At 38.7% G+C, this 23,607-nt stretch overlaps 1 protein-coding gene across 9 annotated transcripts in view; it reads right to left on the bottom strand.

Annotated features, from left to right (window-relative positions):
* Positions 1-23,607, bottom strand: part of CACNA2D1 (calcium voltage-gated channel auxiliary subunit alpha2delta 1) — a 494,087-nt gene that overhangs the window by 401,682 nt on the left and 68,798 nt on the right. For all 9 annotated transcript variants that reach the window (XM_086696816.1, XM_086696813.1, XM_086696812.1 and 6 more), the window contains exon 2: positions 431-512. In XM_086696816.1, coding sequence (XP_086552942.1) covers positions 431-512 — 82 coding nt within the window. The remainder of the gene's footprint in view (positions 1-430; positions 513-23,607) is intronic.

Here is a 23,607-nt window from a genome sequence, read left to right as displayed (position 1 = left end):
GCTATAAACACTTTCCAGCCATTTTTAAAAATACTATCTACCCTCAAAAAAAGAACATGTGTTCCCACTGAGGATATTCAAAAGAATCCATCAAGGACTTAAAGTCACCACGGTGTGAGAGATTCTAAAATATACCCTGAAGAACAGGCACATGAAACCCCACTATGAGTTTTAGGGGAGTCTGCACATCACATGAACTCATCTAAGGTAAGGCTGTGTGTAAAGTGTAAAGCATGGTGAGAACGCGACATTAATTGCCGGAAATGACATTCTTTGCTGACAATAACTATCAGGTACCAAGGGTCCTTCTCAGAATCTCACTACCCGATGCACATGAAAAATCACATCCTATTCATAATATAGAAACGCAGTTTCCTAGAGGATAAGAGCTGCATTCAAAGATTCACAAATGTCTTGCAGTTGTACTCACATCAACAAGCTGATTGACTCCACTTGCTGTTTTTGCCAGTGTGACAAGGTCTTCTTGCATCTTATCCACCCATGACTTGATACTGCAGAAACCAGAAGAGAATGTTCCATCAGAACTCTGGGAAAGCCAAGTCACACGCATTCGATATTCGTGCTGTACATAATTCATTAAAGCACCTCGAAATCTCTCCCTCCCCCCAAGTTCCTACTATGTCCACCCTCCCAACCCATTCTCAAATTACAAAACCAATGAACCTTTAGGGTCCACTTCTTAGGATGGTGATACGCCACAAAACATAAAAGAGCAAATGACACAGATGTCTTGTTCAACATAAGGGTATTTCCTTAATTTTTATGAAAATTATATTAATAGTTACTAAATAGATTATTCTAAACATGGAGCACCTGGGTGGCTCAGCAGGTTAAGCACCCAACTCTTGATTTTGGCTCAGGTCATGATCTCATAGTCATGAGATCAAGCCCCATGTAGCTTGGGATTTATTTACTTATTTATTTTCTTTCTTTTCTTTTCTCTTTTTTCTTTTCTTTTCTTTTCTTTTCTTTTCTTTCTTTTTCTTTCTCTTTCTCTCTTGGGTTTTCTTTCTTTCTTTCTTCTTTCTTTCTTTCTTTCTCTTTTTCTCTTTCTCTCTTTCTCTCTCTCTCTTTCTTTATCTCTCTCTCTCTCCCCCACCATTCCCACTCTCCCCCTTTCAATATAAATAAATGCACATTAAAAAAAAAATTAACTTGGGGCGCCTGGGTGGCGCAGTCGGTTAAGCGTCCGACTTCAGCCAGGTCACGATCTCGCGGTCCGTGAGTTCGAGCCCCGCGTCGGGCTCTGGGCTGATGGCTCGGAGCCTGGAGCCTGTTTCCGATTCTGTGTCTCCCTCTCTCTCTGCCCCTCCCCCGTTCATGCTCTGTCTCTCTCTGTCCCAAAAATAAATAAACGTTGAAAAAAAAAATTAAAAAAAAAAAAATTAACTAGGGGTGCCTCGGTGGCTCAGTCAATTAAGACTCTGACTTCAGCTCAGGTCATGATCTCACTCACAACTTGTGAGTTCGAGCCCCACGTCAGGTTCTGTGCTAACAGCTCAGAGCTTGGAGCCTGCTTCAGATTCTGAGTCTCCCTCTCTCTGCTCCTCCCCTGTTCGTGCTCTCTTGCCCCTTCAAAAATAAATAAACATTAAAAAATATTTCTTTTTACTTTAACTAAACTTCATCCTTTAGCTTGTAAGTCTTCTTAATATACTAAGGAGGTGTTACAGGTAGAATATTTGAAAAAAAAGTAAGAAAATATAAATTCTTTTAAATTTTTCATAATTCTATTAGACAGTGGATAACCACTGTTAATATTTTGATATACTCTCTTCTCGTCTTTTAAAATTCTTTCACATAGTTGAAAGCCTATTATGTAAAATTTGTATCTCTTGATTTGCTTAGGTCATACAACAAATACTCCCTCATGCCATTATAAATATTTTATAAACATTGTATGTTAATGGCCACTTAATATTCCATTATCTCTACCTGCCATAATATATTTGACCATCCTTTTTGGTTAAAATATAGAGTATCATCAGTTTTAATCACTGTAAATTACACAGCAGCAAATACCTTACTGAGTAAAGTTTAAAACTATTTCATTTCCTAAGCCAGACTTTTAAATTTGGAATTCCTGGATCAAGCCTTAAGTTTTATTTATTTATTTATTTATTTTTAATTTTTTTTTTCAACGTTTATTTATTTTTGGGACAGAGAGAGACAGAGCATGAACGGGGGAGGGGCAGAGAGAGAGGGAGACACAGAATCGGAAACAGGCTCCAGGCTCCGAGCCATCAGCCCAGAGCCTGACGCGGGGCTCGAACTCACGGACTGCGAGATCGTGACCTGGCTGAAGTCGGACGCTCAACCGACTGCGCCACCCAGGCGCCCCCAAGCCTTAAGTTTTAAAGAAACATGTTGAGCATTAAAATTATGACGGGAAGATTTCAGTTCAAATGCTTTTCATGTATATACTTCAGATTAATGAAATGGAGACCTTAAAATACAAGTTATGGACATCAGGACATTTTAGAAAAGCTTAAATCAATGGTCTTATTTCTTCCTGGCATTAGAGACATTACCAAATAGTACACAATGTTCCCCCTTCAAATCAATATAATTTAATCTGTATTCCCTTCATATATTTCATTTATTCATCCTTATTTATAAAAAGACATAAAATGTGTATTCTTTTCTGCCCATGCAAATATAAGAAAACACTAGTAAGAATGATAAGAAATGATATATTTGAATTTGAACTTCTGTCTACATATATATGACATCTGTATTTATCTTTTCCTTACATATCCTACTTCTTCAAATTTGATTAGTATCTTTAAGAGACCATATCCAAGAGTGGTTTAGAAAAGTGCTGTTTTGAAAATTAACTATGTGGGCGCCTGGGTGGCTCAGTAAGTTAAGCGTCTGACTCTTGAGTTCATTCAGCTTAAGTCAAGATCTCACGGTTTGTGAGTTCAAGCTCCATGTCAGGCTGTGCTGACAGCAGGAGCCTGCTTGGGATTCTCTCTCTCTGCTCCTCCCGGGCTCATGCTCGCTCACTTTCTATCTCTCTCAAAATAAATAAAAAAGCATTAAAAAAAATTAACCGTGTATTTCATAAGTGTTCAATTATGAGATTTAACCACGTTTGTCCTTCTTTTCCTTGAATAGATAAGAATTCCAATAGAACTACAATGTTACCAACTTTTTGTCAGATAAATTTAAATATAACAGAATAAAAAATTAAATGTGGGGGAAGAAAGCATAATGCAATAAAGGGATCTAAATGAGGTATAGAAGAACATATAATAAAAAAAAAAAAAAAAGCTGATAGGGCGCCTTGAAGGCTCAGTTGAGCATCCAACTCTCAATTGGTCAACCTGAAAGGTCAGGTCGTGATCCCACGGTCGTGGGATCAAGCCCCGTACTGGGGCTCTGCACTGAGTGTGGAACTTGAGTTTTGCTCTCTCTCCCTCTCCCTCTCTCTCTCTCCCCAGCTAGAGTGGGCTCTCTTTCTCTCTCAAAAAGTACATACACACACACATACATACATACATAAGCTGATAAGCTAAAGAGGAAGAAGGAAAACAGAAAGTCACCAAAAAAAGGAAGAAATGCCTTAAAGAAAAACACAGAGAATTGACTTACATGTGAGGCAAACTAATTAATACATAAAAGCTGAGGGTACTTGCACACAAATGAAAACAAGGAAGAATATCTACTGAACCACGCTATACAAGTATGATTTTCAAAGGTAAATAAATATCAAGAAACAAAAAATAAATACCTGGGAGGAGGTTATAGAAAGAAAGCTATAGAATCATTAAAATGAAGGCTACAAACCACATTATTCTAATGCTATGCTTTCTGCTGTTTATAAACTGGTGCATATTGTAGGGGCCAAAGGCAGGCCACCATGATGGACCCAAGATGCGCCACTTTAGCATGAAAATTATTTTAAATTAAAAGCAATCAAATTCCAGTAGATTTAGGAAAAGCTCTTTAGCCCCTCAACTGTCTGCTTGTATATGGAAGACAGCTATGTATAGAGATTCTTCCTTACCTAAGAAACGTATCTACATAATAGGGAACCTCTGTTTTTGAATAATCTCCTTTTACCTTCTTGCTAATGGTCTTTCTCCCCTTTGTAACCTCAGACTCCATTCCTCCCCTTAGCTTCATACAAGCGTCATGTTGCTTCAATGTCTTTGAAATTTCCGGGTCTGTGTGGATTCCCCACAGGTATGCTATTAAATTTGATTTTCTTCTATTAATGTGTCTCATGTCAAGGTGATTCTTAATTCAGCCAGAAAGAGCTTCAATGGCAGAGTGAATTCTTCCTCCCCAATAATATATTTGAAAAACACTATAAATATTCGTATTCTTACTACTATTATTAGATAAATAACTGTATTAGATACTGTTTATTAGATATGTACCATTATTAGATAAATAAATTGTGCTCCATTTCTACACTAAGAATAATAAATTACAGTAGGGAATGGGCAGGCGCAAAGACCACTGACACCATTTTCTAATTCATATCATACTATTTCAATTCTCCAAACAGTTACTCAACAAGTCCTAAAACCCCAAGTAAATAAGTCACCTCTTCCCAAGACACCTGGGTGGCCCAGTTGGTTAAGCATCTGTCTTAGGCTCAGGTCAGCATCTCACAGTTCGTAGGTTCGAGCCCTGTGTTGGGCTCTGTGCTGACAGCTCAGAGCCTAGAACCTGCCTTCAAATTGTTAGTCTCTCTCTCTGTCTACCCCTCCCTGCTCACGTTATGTCTCTATCGCTCAAATATAAAATAAACATTATAAATCAATCAATCAATCATCTTCTCCCAAATGTAATTCTCAACATTGACAAATAGAAGTATTATATATCCCCAGGTCTACTGGGTGGCCCAGTCGGTCGAGCGACCGACTTCGGCTCAGGTCATGATCTCACAGTTTATGAGTTCGAGCCCCACGTCGGGCTCTGTGCTGACAGCTCAGAGCCTGGAGCCTGCTTCTCATTCTGTGTCTCCCTCTCTCTCTGCCCCTCCCCCACTCATGCTCTGTCTCTGTCTCAGAAATAAACATTAAAAAAAAAAAGAATTGTTATATATCCATTTTGCTAGGCAACTGAGAGACAAAGACGATATATGTGAAAAAACAAAAACAGAAACAAAAAACCCACAACTCACGCCTGAATTCTGATTTATGCTACAGTGATCCAAAACGTGCATTCTAACTTGACACCTGAGCATACTGTCACTGCCAGTGTTCATTGAGATTAACCTGTTTTGGCTGAAAGTAATCGAGGACCTATCCACTCTTCTCACCCCCAATGACAAGCTGTCAAGAACACTTTATAGGAGCAAGGATTATTTTTCATAGATATGAGGTGCTACCTGGTTTTTCTAAAATTCATGAGTACTATGCCTTTCCAACCTGGAATTAGAAGATTATAATGACCAAGAAATAAGCAAAGATCCCATTCATCAAAAAAGGGAAAAATTACACAAGGCAAAACTCATAGCTGCAGATTCTTTCTTGGACTTTCTCTTTCTCAGTAAATTGTCAAGCACATACTTACAATCACTAAGCTCTATTTTACTACCGCCAGAAGGTACCGTGAAATTTGAGATTTAGAGAGGATATATCCTTTTCATGTAATAAGAAATGAATACAGCAGTCCACAAGGAAGAATTCATTGTTTGCTCTTTGTTAATCCATTCAACAAGAACTCAAGTCTGCTGGAGATATCAAAAACTGCAGATGCAGAAATGACAAATATATGCCTTATAACCCAAGCTCAATCCTATGACCTGTGCCAAGATCAAGAGTTGGATGCTCAACTGACTAAGCAGCCCAGGCACCCCTACCCTTCTAAGTTGTTAACTTAGATAAAACTTAGACAATAGAAGGCATGTTAACAAAAGACAGGTTTAGAAGGGGAAAGCACACATATTTATTTAATACACGTTTTACATGACACAGGAACCTTCATAAGGAAATGAAGACTCAAAGAAAGGGTTAAACCTGAGTGTGCTTCTGCTAAGTCTGATAAAAACTAGAAAGTCATGGAAAGATATAATAGAGCAAAGAGTATGAACAAAGTGTAGTAAACTAGGGGGAACTTAACAAAGACGATGCATTCACATTCTTTTCTCTGTCCCTTGTCTTCAGAAATAAAGGATGCTTCTTTCCTCTGGGGTTAGGGAAGGCAATTTTCATAGGAAGGGAAGGTCAGGAAGTCCTTGCATGTGACATTTCTCAAACTCCTTCAGCTTAAAATATTCCGTATCATATTTGGGGGTAGTGTGTCCTGAATTCTAGCAGCGGGATACATTTCAGGACCAAGAGATAATCACTTAAAGTTTATCAAGTAGTAATGCCGGGAGATAGATGGAGAAGACTTTCTGGAGTAACAGCTACTTGAAGTGAGATTTGAAAGATGAGTGGAATTTGACAAAATTGAGAAAGCACGTAAATAAGAATGAAGGCAGAAGGAATATAAAAGATGGCCTAAGTCGTCTGAATAGCTGGCTGGTTCGACAAATGACACAGAATGGGAGCAGGCATGGCAGGGACAAAATTGAGGCAGATAGATGGTCCAGACCAAGTGTCTTAAATAACATTCTGAAGCATTCAGAATGACTTCGCCAAATAATGGAGAGATCATGGAAAATGTGAAGTTAGAGAGTAACAAGAGCAATTAAGTATCTATAAACATCATGAAGTAATTTTTCAGACAGCTAAGTGGACAGTGGCTCTGAGGGAAAATGAAAAATGAGAAGGGAGGGTCTAGATAAGAAATGATGGGGATTCAAACCAGCCCAGTAGCAGTAAGAGGAGACAGAAAAATGGAGGAGAGGTCAACTATGAGAAATTTTCTCAACAAAAATTCTGAAGTATGGACAACAGAATTTCATGTTCTACTGGATATAGACAGCGAATGGAGAAAGGATTTTAGAATGATTCATGGGGTTCTTCAATTAAACAATAATAGGACATTTTGATAGAGAAAGCACAGAAGGAACAATTTAGAGAGACACTGATGAGTTTTTATTGGTTCAATTAGATATGTTTTGGGGAGATCCATGTGGAGATATTCAGTAGGCAACTGAACGTACTAGGTTTGGAGTTGTCTGAAGTTTAATACGAATATAAAGATTTGATGTTTACAATGTATGTAAAGGACATTAGGTAAATCAACGTATGACTCTCAAAGGACAGTGTATGGAAGGAGGAAGGAAATACACAGTACTAGAACTCTGGAAAATAATGTTTAAAGAACTGGCAGAGGATGTGAGTAGTAGCAAAAGAGAAGAAAATCCAAGAACAACACTATCACAAAGCCCACAGACAGGAAAAGTCTCCAGAGAGGATGTAGGTATAGAGTCATCAAATAAGGTGGGAGAAGTCTACTCACCTTATGTGTAAGGAGAATGAGAGAAACACAAATTGAAGCCTAGTAAAGAATGAAGTACAAAGAGTTAGTACTTATCTTTGTTTTTTAACATGAGAGATTGAAGCATGCTTCCATGTGTAAGAACAGCAAGTAGAGAAGGAAACACTGAAGATTCAAGAGTGAACATGTAATTTGTTGACAGAGCAAGGTCCTTCAGAAGACTCTAGATCAGGCTTCTTCTTGTTCACCCCTTGTATTCCAAATATGAGAGTGGAGATTAAATGAATAAATAAGCATAACACAGGAGACACCCAATCCATGGCTAAAAGGGAGGATACCTCTTCCATGGAGATAGAAAGGAAAATGTAAAAGCTTTTAGGTGAATGGAAACAACCAGAACAACTTGATCAAAAAGTTGAGACATTTCCACTTACTGGTCTCTATTTCCTTTGTAATAAAAGAGACAGAGTCATCTGTTCAGAGATGAGCAGTGGCTATTAAGGTAGGCTTGCAAAGAAAGCTTGGAGGTTTAAAAAAGAGCATTAGCTGGAGGGTATTTAAAGATGTGCCCTATACTGAAGGTCATCATTTTTTTTCTGGTAGTAATCAGCATAACTGTGTGACTTTCTTCACTATCTCTTGACTGGAGAGGGAAAGAGGAGAGAAAAAAGGCATTCAGATAAATATGGGGCAGGTATCAGCAGGCAGGAAAGGATAAGGAAAAGTGAATTGCAGGACCTAAACACTTCAGGATCACTACTCATTCTAAATAATGAAGACACCAAAAATCCCATTAAAGTGTTATAGTATTATATTCATAAAGAAGGTCTCTTTTCCAAATCTTTTTTCTATGAAATAAAAAATCCTATTAAACTATTTCTTGGGAGATGTGGAAATACTGCCACTGCCGAACTTCAAATCTTTCTCATTTTTTGCTAGCTTTTAGCCTAACAATCTTCTAAAAGAACATGCTTGGAGATGAAACAAAGGAAGTGGCCCGAATACGCATACCCCACTTGACATCACTTAAAACAATATATGCATTTTTACAGGACAAATTCCTAAAATCACCATAAAATAAAAGGGATTGCTCACAGAAAGTTTAATAGTTCGAACGTTTTCTCTTCGGAATATATATATATATATATATATATATATATATATATATATATATACACATACAATCTCTCACCAATGCATATTTGATCATATAGATACAACAGAAATTAAGTAACAGGTATACTATTTCCATGAGAAAACACAATGGATTTCAAACAGGAACACACTTACTCTGCTTGGCTCGTTAGAAATGAAACTCCCGGGGCGCCTGGGTGGCGCAGTCGGTTAAGCGTCCGACTTCAGCCAGGTCACGATCTCACGGTCCGTGAGTTTGAGCCCCGCGTCAGGCTCTGGGCTGATGGCTCAGAGCCTGGAGCCTGTTTCCGATTCTGTGTCTCCCTCTCTCTCTGCCCCTCCCCCGTTCATGCTCTGTCTCTGTCTGTCCCATAAATAAATAAAAACGTTGAAAAAAAAATTAAAAAAAAAATAATAATAAAAGAAATGAAACTCCCTGGCTTCGAGACTCAAGTGGTAACAGAGGCTTCACTATTATGATAGCTTTTGAGCGGGATAGGTAGTCAGGAGAGTAACAATGGATGGTGTTTGCAGCAGGAAATCATAGGAAGCGCTCAAGAACTGAAATGTAGTCAATGTACGCATGCAACAGAACATTTCCTACCCCTTCGCTACCCCATTTCCTATTTTTACACTGTCCTCTTGACCCATGGTTCCTTTAACTCCCGGGACCCTATCTCCTAATCTTCCTTCTGGGGGGGGGGGGGGGGCACCTGGGTGGCTCAGTTGGTTGAGTGTCCACTTCAGCTCAGGTCACGATCTCATGGTTCATGAGTTCGAGCCCCACACCGGCCTCACTGCTGTCAGCACAGAGCTTGCTTCAGATCCTGTCCCCCCGCCCTGTCTGCCCCTCACCCACTCATATGTGTTCTCTCTCTCTCTCTCTCAAAAAAAAAAAATAAATAAACCTTTTTTTTTTAAGTGTATTTATTTTGAGAGAGCGAGCACGAGATTGTCAGAGAGATAGCAAGGGAGAGGCATTCCCAAGCAGGCTCCACACCACCAGCACAGAGCCTGCCCCCCAAACTCAGGAACCATAAGACCATGACTTGACCCAAAATCAAGAGTCAGATGGTTAACCAACTGAGACACCCAGGCGCCCCTATCTATATTATAGTCTGACTCCTTTTCATCCTCTTAAGATCAAATATTGTTGGTTTCTCAACATCTGTATTTGATCCTTTCCTCCTTTCTCTGTTTTCTTGATTTATACTGCTTCAAACTCTTATGACTTCGAAGTACCTGGGTGGCTCAGTCACTCAAGCAACTAACTCTTAATTGTGGCTCAGTTCATGATCCCGGGTGATGGGAATGAGCCTGTGTCTAGATCCACACTAAGTGTGGAGTGAGCTTGATATTCTTTCCTTCTCTCTCTCTTCCTCCCTCTTTCTATTGCTCTCCCTCCCTCCCTCCTTCCCCCCTCTTCTACCCCCCCCGCCCCCACTCACTCTCTCTCTCCAAAATATATATGTGTTAAAAAAAAAAAAAAAAACACCTCATGACTTCAACTATCACCTCACCTATATAAGCCCAACATCTGAGCTCCAGTTATATCTTAATGACCATTTGCTAGATCATTCCAACTTGATTTCCACCATCCTTTCTCAAAATACCTCTAAAACTGAACTGAGTATCTCTCCTCCCCATGGTACGAACCCTCCTGTATTCCTTCTCCTTGTGGGAGTTTTAATAACAATAATCTTCTCGACCCATGCCGCCAATTCTTTCATCATATCCCTCCTCCAATCCTTTGTTAAATAATAGCCTTTCAGCATTTCTTCCCAGCACATAGTTGATAGCTAAATGCATTAAAACCTTATGTTAATGCCAAACTCCATGCCAAAGTGATAAACAGTCACTCTCTCACTCAGTTATCATAAAAACTAGTTGTTTGTTTTCCAAAGATGAGAACAGTTATAGTTGAGAAAAGTTACACAACCCAGGCTTCCAGCATCTTACTTTCTAAGACCTTTCACTTCAACCAGCCTCACGCATTTCCATGCGTGTGGTGGTCTGTTTCTGTGTTCTGCTTTGCTCTATAACCTCTCCCTGAAATTAATCCTCCACCACCACTATGATGGGATAAATTCCACAAATACTCTAGTATCACCTTTCACAACCCTCCAAACTAAAAATTTTCTCCTCTGTCCACTCAGCTCCAAAAGCATTTTAATTGTACTTGGTGCTTATTCCCCTGTACACGTTCAAGATTAGATGGATGCATTTTTATTCTCATTTAATCCTCAATATGTTTATTATAGTACCCTACATACAGGAGGCACACAGGCATTTATAGAACCCATAGAAAAATATGTTGAAATGAAATGTCATTGCATTATTATGCTTTTAAAAAGCACAGTTATATTTATTGTTTTTTAATTATTTTTGTTTTTCAATATATGAAATTTATTGTCAAATTGGTTTCCATACAACACCCATTGCTCATCCCAAAAGGTGCCCTCCTCAATACCCATCACTCACCCTCCCCTCCCTCCCACCCCCCATCAACCCTCAGTTTGTTCTCAGTTTTTAAAGTCTCTTATGCTTTGGCTCTCTCCCACTCTACCCTCTTTTTTTTTTTTTTTCCTACCCCTCCCCCAGGGGTTTCTGTTAAGTTCCTGGGATCCACATAAGAGTGAAAACATATGGTATCTGTCTTTCTCTGTATGGCTTATTTCACTTAGCATCACACTCTCTAGTTCCATCCATGTTGCTACAAAGGGCCATATTTCGTTCTTTCTCATTGCCACGTAGTACTCCATTGTGTATATAAACCACAATTTCTTTATCCATTCATCAGTTGATGGACATTTAGGCTCTTTCCATAATTTGGATATTGTTGAGAGTGCTGCTATGAACATTGGGGTACAAGTGCCCCTATGCATCAGTACTCCTGTATCCCTTGGGTAAATTCCTAGCAGTGCTATTGCTGGGTCATAGGGTAGGTCTATTTTTAATTTTCTGAGGAACCTCCACACTGTTTCCCAGAGTGGCTGCACCAATTTGCATTCCCACCAACAGTGCAAGAGGGTTCCCGTTTCTCCACATCCTCTCCAGCATCTATAGTCTCCTGATTTGTTCATTTTGGCCACTCTGACTGGCGTGAGGTGATATCTGAGTGTGGTTTTGATTTGTATTTCCCTGATAAGGAGCGACGTTGAACATCTTTTCATGTGCCTGTTGGCCATCCGGATGTCTTCTTTAGAGAAGTGTCTATTCATGTTTTCTGCCCATTTCTTCACTGGGTTATTTGTTTTCCGGGTGTGGAGTTTGGTGAGCTCTTTATAGATTTTGGATACTAGCCCTTTGTCCGATATGTCATTTGCAAATATCTTTTCTCATTCCGTTGGTTGCCTTTAAGTTTTGTTGGTTGTTTCCTTTGCTGTGCAGAAGCTTTTTATCTTCATAAGGTCCCAGTAATTCACTTTTGCTTTTAATTCCCTTGCCTTTGGGGATGTGTCAAGTAAGAGACTGCTACGGCTGAGGTCAGAGAGGTCTTTTCCTGCTTTCTCCTCTAGGGTTTTGATGGTTTCCTGTCTCACATTCAGGTCCTTTATCCATTTTGAGTTTCTTTTTGTGAATGGTGTGAGAAAGTGGTCTAGTTTCAACCTTCTGCATGTTGCTGTCCAGTTCTCCCAGCACCATTTGTTAAAGAGACTGTCTTTTTTCCATTGGATGTTCTTTCCTGCTTTGTCAAAGATTAGTTGGCCATACGTTTCTGGGTCTGGTTCTGGGGTTTCTATTCTATTCCATTGGTCTGTGTGTCTGTTTTTAGCACAGTTATATTTATTAAAGTGCTTTGTTTACTAATTTCTTCTTCTTCTCTCCATAATCCACATCAGAAAAAAAATGAACTGCAGGACCCATGCATCTAGAAAAATCACACATTTTTGAAAAAGTGGCAAATTTTCAAAATATGATTGAATATTATAAAGAGATTATTAAATCTCTAGAGTGAACATTTTACCATTCCAAATCTTTCAAGTGTATAATGAATGCCACAGACGAGAGAAAAAAAAACTTGTAATCCTTCTCCGCCCCTATAGTAACTCAGAGTCTACTAGCAGTCTATGTTTCCAACTGTTTAGCGATGTCTGCAGACTCGGGCTAATTTGGAGCATTCACTGTGAAATCTCTCAACAATTATTTTATGGAATAATTAAGCTAATCTTTTATATCGTGTGCTTCACTTTATTGTACAGAAACAGCCAACATTTTAAAGCAAAGATATAAAAAATTCAGGCTTTCACTAAATTTGAAAGAAAGATACTTGCCATGCAATAAACACTGTTCCCTTTGAGGTCAGATTTGCCCATTAAACAGCTTTCAAAAGAGTAACACACAGCTCAGGAAACTCTTTTTTCAAAAAAAAATATATATATAGTAATCCATTTCATTTTGCATGCACTTGAGGAACATCAAATTCAGAACAGCACAAATTACACCCTGTTTAATCTATTGTAAAGTGTAATTCTTGAGTACAAAGAGTCAAGTCTGCATAGTTATCTATTTAATTGTTTTAAATGCTACAGAGAGAATGTACCTCTTTACTAGTTGGAACAATGGAGCTAAAGTAATAGCTGAGAAATGTTATAATGGGTCCTACCAAGACTAACTGTCCTTCCTTGCTGTATTTGATGTGGTAAGTCCTCTAGAAAAGAGAGAGAGGTGCATGAAGCCCCTGCTATCAGTAAGGACAGGGTAGTAAAATAGACATCTTTCTTTCCACACCCTCCTTGAATTACCCCACTATTAGCATAGAGACTAAAGCAGAAGAGGAACAGGAGACACACAGAGGAAGGTAGGGGGCTGTGAAAGTAAGTCTGCACCCTTTTTATTTTTATTTTTTTAACATTTATTTTTGAGACAGAGAGAGACAGAGCATGAACGGGGGAGGGGCAGAGAGAGAGGGAGACACAGAACCGGAAGCAGGCTCCAGGCTCTGAGCCATCTGCCCAGAGCCCGACACGGGGCTCGAACTCACGGAACATGAGATCGTGACTTGAGCCGAAGTCGGACGCTTAACCGACTGAGCCACCCAGGTGCCCCAACCCTTTAAAGCTTTTGTCCTAAGCATTCTCTGCCTATACCACTATTCTTAAGAATTAATTTTAGGGGCACCTGGGTGGCTCAGTCGGTTAAGCATCTGACTTCAGCTCGGGTCATGATCTTGCGGTTCAGGGGTTTTAATCCACGTCGGGGTCTGCACTAACAGCTCCGAGCCCGGAGCCTGCTTCAGAGTCTGTGTGTCTCTCTCTCTGCCCCTGCCCCACTTGCGTGCGCAAGCTCCCTCACTCTCTCTCTCTTTTCAAAAATAAATTTAAAAAATTAAAAAAAAATTATTTTCAATATATATGTATTTATTTTGGGGAAAGCGCAAGCAGGGAGGGGCAGAGACAGAAGGACACAGGATCTGAGGTTGGCTCTGCACTGACAGACTGACACAGCAAGCTGGATGTGGGGACTGAACTCACGAACCTGCAAGATCATGACCTGAGCTGAAGTCAGACGCTCAACCAACCTAGCCACTCAGGTGCCCCATAAATAATTTTATTTTTAACCCAAGGAAATAGGAAACATAGTTATATCCTGTGGACCTGGGGAAAAATTTAAATATCACAAGATCTAACAATCCATTTCAGTTATGTTGATATATATATAAAGAGCTTATTCATAAATTTGAAGTAATAAGATCATATATTTCAAAAGTGTTCTACTTGCTATAAATATCCCACCAATGCCACACTGCTTTTTGTTATGTAATAAACCACCCAGAGTGTTCCTGCAGTTGGATAAATATAACATAAGTAAGCCAAAGATGTAGATAGCTTAGACACACTATTTTGCTAAACAGGCATTTCTGATAACATAGATAACTATAGAATTAAATTTTCTTTTGGTGTAAAAAAGAGTGCTTGGTAACTACATTAAATCTAGGATTGTCTGTGAGATGGGTGTTATGCTAGGAATGTGAGTTCCTGAAATTATTCTCAATTGAAACCATTTTCAATAACACTGCTGCTCTGTTTTTAGAAAGCTGTTTAGATCTGTGAAGTGCTTAAGTATTCCGTTTTTATCTAGAGTCAATCCTGTAAGAAATGCAGGGAAGGATGCGAACATGCTAATCAAAGTGAAAAGGTAAAATACTGCAGAGTAAAAAACCAAAAAAACAAACAAACAAAAAAAACAGGCTTTATCACTAAAATCAAATTTTAAGCTGTTCATGTTCCTCTGCCTTCACTTTCTGTGGGTCTTCTGCTGCTCCTGTGTGTGTGTGTGTGTGTGTGTGTGTGTGTGTGTGTGTGTGTAATCTGTGTTACAAACACACATACTCCTAATTCTCAAAAACCAAAGATTCACCATACCTCCTTTACGCACCATCTTGGATTGATCTTTGTTTTATCCAAGCATTTTTTCATTGCCTCTTTAGCTCATATATGTTTTTGCCTCAGCTCCAGCAATTTGCTTCCAGCTTCCAAGAGAACAAATGGGCAATACACTTTAGAGCGGCCATGAATGTAGTTCCTTGGATTAGCTGGAAGGGGGAGGGTTCTCGTGTGAGGGTTTGCTCCCCTGAGGCCCCAAGAGCTTTGTTTGCTATCCTTCCCCATCACGGCCAGTTACAACCCGCAGTATCATCCCCTCTAGCCCGCTGCCAGTGGAGGTGCCCCACATGGCCACACAATCTGCTGCTGGGGTTTTTATAAAACAAATGAACTGAATTTCTATGTGCTCATGACAAAACCTCCTTTCATCTTACTGAAGATCTTCCCTTTCAGTGTTTATCTGTATTTTTTTAGCCGTGGTAGATTGTTCCCCAAATTTATTTTGGCCTAATTCAAGCACGTGAATATTATTGAATGCCCTGATAAAAATCTCATTTCCTTTCTTCTATGAATTATTAACTGCGTGTTCATAGCATCTTTGATATTATAAAATACTGAAATGCTTATTATATTTGGATTCTGATCTAAATGGCCAATCCACTTCCCTATACAGATCAATACCTGCAGACAAGCCAATTTCGCTGCTTCACAGTTTTGTCATGTTATTCAGTCATGTTTCCTGGAGTTACCGAAGTCCCTGCAGCTCCGCAAAATCATCTTTCAAGTCTATGCTTCGGATCCTACTTCTGGGCAATCTGAGTCTTCAAACCCTCAGAAATTTTTCTTTCTGAGTTTTTAAGATATATATAGCCTGTCCTACAAAATGTCATACATTTTGTCATACATATGTATTATGTGACTATTATTTTTCTCCAGCAATACTCAAGTTCAGTGAATGGAGAGTCCACAGCTGATAATTCTGCATTTGGAGACTATCTGGCAGAGTTCTAAGCATACAGTAGACACTCAACAGATAGCAGATAATATCTATTGAGCGCCTATGTGTGAGGAGCTGTTCTAAACACATCCTGTAAGGGCGCCTGGGTGGCTCAGGCGGTTAAGCATCTGACTCTTGATTTGGGCCCATGTCATAATCTCACGGTTCGTGAGTTCAAGCCCCATGTCAGGCTCTGTGCTGACAGTACAAAGCCTGCTTGGGATTCTCTCTCTCTCCCTCTCTCTCTCTCTCACCCCCCATCTCTGTCCCTCCCCTGTTTGCTCTCTCTCTCTCTCTCTCTCCCTCAAAATAAATAAATGAATTTAAATAAAAGTAAATAAATAAACATGTCATGTAAACATACTCTAACTCTTACAAAAATCTATCGAGGCAGGTATTGAGTCTTTCTTTACAGATAAGGAAACTGAGCCATAGAGAGGTTAACTTATTTGCCCAAGATCACAGAGTTAGTAAAATTAAGCAATGTGCCCTAAGAAGCCAACAGAGTAAACTGTCTAATAAATGCTAATCGACAGGGTGGCCTGAAATTCAGCTTAGTTCCCATCATGAAACCACCCACTAGGAGTCCTCAACTCTTCTCTCATCAGAATTTACAAATGTCTCATGTCTTCTATTTTACAGACTGTCAGAGTCCTGGGTTCTAAGTCTGCTTCACTGATGTAAGGAGAGAAAATGGCAAAGACAGAAGTCTTTTGTTTACATTGCAGAAGAAAAGTTATAGTTAGGAAATGAGGATTCGAATAATTGAGAAAACCCAGATTATTTTCTTCCTTAAAAGATCTTTGTGGAAACATGCACAGGATTACTGAAATGCTACAATTTTTCCTCACATTAAGTTTTTAAGTTCTCATTCAGATTATCAAATAAACAAGCACTATTTGTTTTATGGGGGAAAAAACAAAATTCACTGCTTTCGTTAACACAGCATGGTGGTGTCAGTGTGAAGTACAAGGCCAATGACTCTCCTATTATTCAGAACATGCACACAGATTTGACATCAAGTAGCAGGTTAGATGTAGAGCCAGCCCTGATGTGTTTCTAAATATAAAATATTCCAAAAGCAACATTAAATCCTTCAAATATGAATGGAAAATATGACTTTCAGCTGGCCTTCATTGTCCTCACAATGCAGGTTCAGATACACAAACAAATGCAAGAATATAAAAGCCTGGGCCCAGACTGACTCATGGGGCACTCCTTTTAAAGATAGCCCGTAGTGTAATTTGTCTGACAGCTGTTCCAGGACAGAGTTTATTTAACAATCAAAAAGCTGTCAATGCAAATGTATTAACTTGCAAATGAGAAAAACAATAACTCTCTTTCTGAAGACCCTCAGAAAGGAACACTGTAAGGGTAGCCTATCACCAGCATTTTTATTTCTTTAGCATTAAGCACGGGATTCTAGAAAATGGGAATGAAACCATCAAATTGGAAATAGTAAATATCTTTCCAGCTCAGGAACCATATTGCGATTTAATTGCTTTCAACCTTTTTGTCCCCACAGACACGTGCTTCTCTTTGACCCTCTTTGCCTGATCAACACATGCACTGCCCTCGTGCTCCCGTCTGACGGTCTGAGCACACAAAGCATGCCAAGCACAAGATTGCTTCTTGGGGAGGAATTAGAGCCAGCCCTCCTTCCTGACCCGCTCAATATAAACATAGAACTAAACTGGTTGTTTGAACCAAATTGTTGCTCTCCATTAATGCAGCGAAATGAACAATGAGAATTGTATTTAGAAATGAATTTATGCTTATCAAATGGCGAAAAAGTTAACAATTTTTGCACTAGGAAATAACTCCTAGCAAAGAAAAGGAACAATAAGTAAAAGGTCTATATAAGTATCAGAGTAATAGAGGAAAAGAAGTGATTTCTGGTTTCTTGGTCGCAATTCGAAACATTTTTATTTGAATGAAGTTTTTCAAATTATGGAATAGTTGGTGATGTTTAAATAACAATAGTATAAAATTACGACCTTTTATGTATTGTACATGAAAAAATAAGTCTAGGCAACTAATTAGAAAAAATTATCAAGGAGAAAAAGCACCTTATGGAGCTAAAACCAATTGAAACTTTTAGGTCACTGTCAGTAAATTTTAAAAAATGCTATGAAGCATGATTCAGGTATGTACAACTACTTAGAAGACCTTTTTAAATCCCCTAAAGATATTATTTTTCTACTTGAAATGAATCCTAAATATCAGATGATTTGCTATTGGCAACAAAAAAGAGGCAATAAAACAATGAGTCTTCGGTATATTTCCCTTTTCAGGAATAAATAACATGATGATTTCTGGTATTTAAATTATTTATATAAACTATGAAGTAAACACTTCAAAACACAATGGTTGATGTCCTTATAGAAAGTGTGGTTGTGTATATCTTCCACATTTGAAATAATTCTTCTGCAATTAGAAGGAAAGGCTTAAAAATGGATCTCATTCAGTCATTCAAGAAACAGTGGGAAGCATGTCACAAGCCCTAGTGAAAGGACGGTGCTTTGGTAGGATGGCACGTCCATGCAACCCGTCATCTTTGGGAAAGACGCAAGAATCACAAAGCAGCCAGTAACATGAATTAAACATCAACATTCAGAATGAATTGTTGCAGAATGCTCATTGTTTTGTTGTTGTTGTTAACAGCCATCCTGTCACTGTTACTGGTGCTCCATTTAGAGTACATCCCAATGTGGATTTCAACAAGCATTTTTAAAATGGACCACCCCTGTATTGTAACGTGAAAAGTCTGAAGATTCCTAAAGCCAGATGTATGAATCATACGTGACTCAGCAGCCTTCCACAGGCTCGACAGCCCATACAATCTCTCTCCAAATGTTCCCTTCTGTATAAGAGAGGCTGAATGGACTCCTCTTATTGCTGGTCAGAAAATACAAAAGGATTTGAATGTAGGCAACCCGTTAGAATTCACACCATCTGTTTAGGTCACCTGTAGTAATAAAAGGCGGGGGGGAAGCCCACTGGAGCATCTCTTGCTATCTGGCAAGCTGTCTTTCCGGCTCTCCACAGTGGACGTCCCCAAGCTCCGGATTATCTCTCCTATCTGTTGATCACATCAGGGAAATGGGAGCCTCATGGGAATTTACATCACCTTTGAACACCTTGCAACTAAATCTCTAACTGAAGTTATGTGTCCAATTAATGCAGGTCATAAACATTATTTTCTGTTCTAGAAAGCGCAGAAGAAGAAAACACTTTGGCCTTGCTGTCCAGTTTCTTATTTAATGGAAGCTGCTGGTATACATTACCCATGAAAAATGATCATGCTGATGCTCCTAAATACTTCCTAAGATAGGCATTCATCACCTTACTAACAACCTTGTTGTCTGGGGGCAAAACTGTTAGAAAGTTCTTCTGGATACAAAGGAAATTATGTCATATCTATCTTACAAACTATTAGGCAAGCATCTAAATAAGATATAGTTTTGGGGCACCTAGGTGGCTCAGTCAGTTGGGCGTCCAACTTTGACTCAGGTCATGATCTTGTGGTCTGTGGGTTCAAGCCCCGCATCTGGCTCTGTGCTGACAGCTCGGAACCTGGAGCCTGCTTCAGATTCTGTGTCTCCCTCTCTCTCCTGCTCCCCCACTTGCATATCCTCTCTCTCTCTCTCTCTCTCTCAAAAATAAACATTAAAAAATTAAATAAGATCTTGTTTTATATATATTCTATATGGTTTTTAATGGTGATTATTGATTTGTAATTTACAACTAAAATTATTAAAACTTCAGGAAAAAAATTAAAAGTATCTTCAGACATCTAATTCCTAATGCCTAGCCAAAAAAAAAAAAAAAAAAAAATGGATACAACTGACTTGATTGTGGCCAACTGTTATTTTTATTTGCCTTTATACTTAGATGTAAACAGAATGAAAGGGGTGAATAAAAATATATGTATATAATGAGCAAAATGAGAATTTGTATCTTCTCCCTGCTATTAAAAGAAAAGCAACAAGCAGCAACTAAGGGCAAAAGAGGTAATAATGATTAATAAAGACGCATGTAAGTTTAAGAGAAACATTTTTCTGACCAAGGGCTAAGTTCTAGGACCTGAGTTTGGGGTTTAGGAGTGAACTGCGTCAACCCTCCATCCAGGTTCTTTCAACTCCCTATCTACGGAGGATCCAATAGCTAATGTCCAAAAGCAAATCCGGAGCCAAGAATCAAAGAAGCAGCCCACAGGCACAATGGCTCGAAGGGGCTGGGCTAAAAGAGTGCAGAGCTCTGGGAAGAGAACAGGACTGGAGCAAGGATACAGCAAATTCCAACAAGAGAGTAAGTAACTTCAGAATTATGGATCAAAAAAGCATCCCAAGAATTTCATAAAGTGATTGAGGACCTTTATCAAAAGGACTCTTTATCAAAAGAGTCTCTGCTTTCTTGTCTACCTCTGGTTACAAAGACAGTGTCTAAAAGCCCAAACAGGTGCAGAGAAGTAGCTATGAAGTGGTGTTTAAAGACCTCTACTCTAGGAGCGTCTGGGATGCTCACTCGCTTGAGCACCCAACTTTTTGATTCTGGTTGAGATTATGATCCCAGGATCGTGGGATTGAGCCCATGTCAGGTTCCATGCAGAACCCTGAGCATGAAGATTGCTTGCTTGAGATGCTCTGCCTCTCCCTCTGGCCCTCTCCCCGCTTGTGCCAGCTCAATCTCTCTCTCTCTCTCCATCTCTCTAAAAATTAAAAAAAAAAAAAAAAAGTTTAAAGACCTCTACTCTCTATACAATTCCTTCCTCTGAAATTCCAAAGCATGTCATGCAAAATACTACTACAATGTGAAATTAATTTGGTTTTCTTATTTCTTTAAGACAACTGAAGTTAAAGAAGTAATTTCTTAAAGTTAATGCCAGGGCTCAAATTAGAACATTATGAAAACAAGCAAATTTTCCATGGATGAATGGATGGATAAAGAAGTTGTGGTGTATATATAAAACGGAATAGTATCCAGCCATAAAAAATGAAAAAGTTCTGCTATTTGCAAAACCTGGATGGATCATGAAGACATTATGCTATGTAAAATAAGCTGGACAGAGAAAGACAGATAGTGTATGTTCTCACTTACATGCAGACATTAAAAACAAGAAAAATGACAACAACAACAACAAAAAAAAAACAAACTCACAGAAAAAGAGGTCAGGCTTGTGGGAATGAGAGGAAAAGGCTGAGGGGAGGGGGAATTGGAGAAAGGTGGCCAAAAGGTACAAAATTCCAGTAATAAGATGACTAAGTACAAGGGATATAACATACACCATGATTAAAGCTAACACTGCTGTATGGCATCTAGATAAATTTTTAGAACAATAGATACTAAGAGTTCTCATCATAGAGAAAATTTTTCCCTCCTTTCTTTCTTCTCTCTTTCTCTTATCTATAGGACAGGACACATATTAGCTAAACCTATTGTAGTAATCATTTCTCAATATATATAAATCAAACCATCACACAGCATGCCTTAAATATTTACGGTGATACAGGTCAATTATCTCTCAACAAAGTAAGGAGGGAAATTAGAACCGTGTTCCTGAATCTCTCAATCAGTTTGCTCCTGCCAGATTTTTCAGAAAGTCCATGGAAATCACTTTGGATAAATTCAAGTACAGGGTATATACTCTCCACCTGAAGAAAACACCTCTGTCAGGTAAAGGTATTCTAATTTCCATCCAAGGGGGGTTGTGTTCTCTAGGTTTACTCTTCTCATTTAACCAAAGGGGCAGTTTGTGAAATGAATGGGCAGACAAGAGAATTAAAGGAAGAGACTCCATGGTGCCCATCACAATATCTTTCCTTTTCATTAGAGAAATCCAGAGGAGTGAACAGAGCTGGGAAGCCCAGGGGAAATAACGTGTTCCTGATTAACCAACTAACTCTCCCTGAATTTGTAACGCAGCTACCTCGTAGCAGAGAAGATTAAATGAAAGAAAATGAAACTGAAGAAATTGAAAGAGATTCAATGGACCCAAAGGAAAAGAAAGAAATCAAGAGATGGAATGAAGAAGAGGGACACATAGAAGCTGGGAGGAGTAGGGAGGAGAATAGAAAAATAAAAGAGATCAGAAATAAATGCACATTGTAAAAAATTAATGTGAAATTTCTTTTAAAAAGATGAAAATTGACTTCACATTTGAAAAAAAAACAATTGGCTCATCACCAAAAACTTTAGACAATGCACTATATATTGTTCAAATATTCACTGCAACTTTTAGGATATGCAGTTAACAGTCCTATAGACTAAAATGATATAGCCTTTAATCCAACCATGATGAAACATATGGTTGCTTTGGTCTATTTCACACAGAACTCAGAAGGCAAATCTCTTACAACACTTTTTAATTTGGAAGAATACTTTTTGTTTATGTTTAATTTATTGTTAGGAAAAATAACGTTCATTGATCTTTACAGTTCAAGTACACATCTTTTCAGTGTGGACAAGGAAGTTGAATAACACTGGGTTTCACTATGCAGATCAATAACATATCAATAAATGGATGGTGGTTTGTTTATCACACTCATTAGGGCGGCTCCCTGCGATGGAGTTCATATTTGTGCATCTCTACATTTTAGCCACTCTTATATTTAAACATTTCCATAAAAGACACAATTTCAATTATTTCACTCCACTAAATACTGAATAGCTATAGCATATGCTATTGCTAAACCTTGGGCAGCCATCTTTCACATTCTCTTTAGGAGTTCTATGCAGCTAATAAGGAGGGCTTTAAAGAAGGACTGGTGGTGTATTATTTGATTTGCATGACCCTACAAGTTATTTTCTGTCGAACATGGTGCATGACAAGAACTGGGTAATCAAGCTACTACAGGGAGAAGTGCTTGGTTGTTCTCTATAATCTTAACTGGGGGTTTCTTGACTCCTTAATACATCAGCTAATGAACTGGAGAAACTTCAGCACTCAGACTCAATGGAGGGAAAATAAACCCAAATAAGAAATAATTCCTGACCCAACCATTCTCACAGATCACTCATCGTCATGTGCATTCTAACATACAGCTCCATGTACTCGCTAACATTTTGGGTAAGAAGAGATTAGGATCGGGATCTTGCCACTCTCTGCAGAATTTGACACCATCAGTAAATAGCATGTTCTTGCTTGCTCTTTCCTCTGCCTACCATGTTTTCCCTCCATGTCTTCTCATTTCTTCTCATCCCTTTAAGCCCCAGGACAATTGACACCACACTCCTAACCACACTAGCTCCACCCATCATTTGGTCCTGCCTCATGTCCTCCACATTGGGCCTTTATGGATTCTTCAGGATACTCACAACCGTGCAATTATTATCATTTACTTGTATTCAGTCTCTTTCCTCTAATACACTGTAAAGAGTACAAGAGAGGGTCTTTCTTAACTGAAACCAGAAGCACTTAACCTTGCCCTGGGATAAAATAGTTGCCCAATAAAATATTAATTAAATAAATAAAGGAACAACTCTTTGGGGGGAAAGCACAGAGAACAGTCAAATGAGATACCTGCATTTATGCATAAGGCATGGTAAACAAGGCTTCCATTGAAGAAGCATGGTCTTATTTCCAATAACTTGTTTGCTTTCTCGAATGGAATGGAAAAGAATGGGCAAAATATTCTTGACTGACATAGAGACCATTACATTTCTGTTAAAGCTGCATGCAAAAAAAGTTACATTTCAAATTATGAGTTTTCATACAAAACATCCATTAAATTATCTCAGGTCGTTCTGGAATAAGAAAAACAACAACAACATTGTTTA

Source organism: Puma concolor, chromosome A2 (genome assembly GCF_028749965.1).
Source record: "Puma concolor isolate L17-30 chromosome A2, mPumCon1.1.hap2, whole genome shotgun sequence".
NCBI classification, from domain to species: Eukaryota; Metazoa; Chordata; class Mammalia; order Carnivora; family Felidae; genus Puma; species Puma concolor.
The sequence above is the reverse complement of the archived record's forward strand: the minus strand, read 5'-3'. Positions and strand labels throughout refer to the sequence as shown.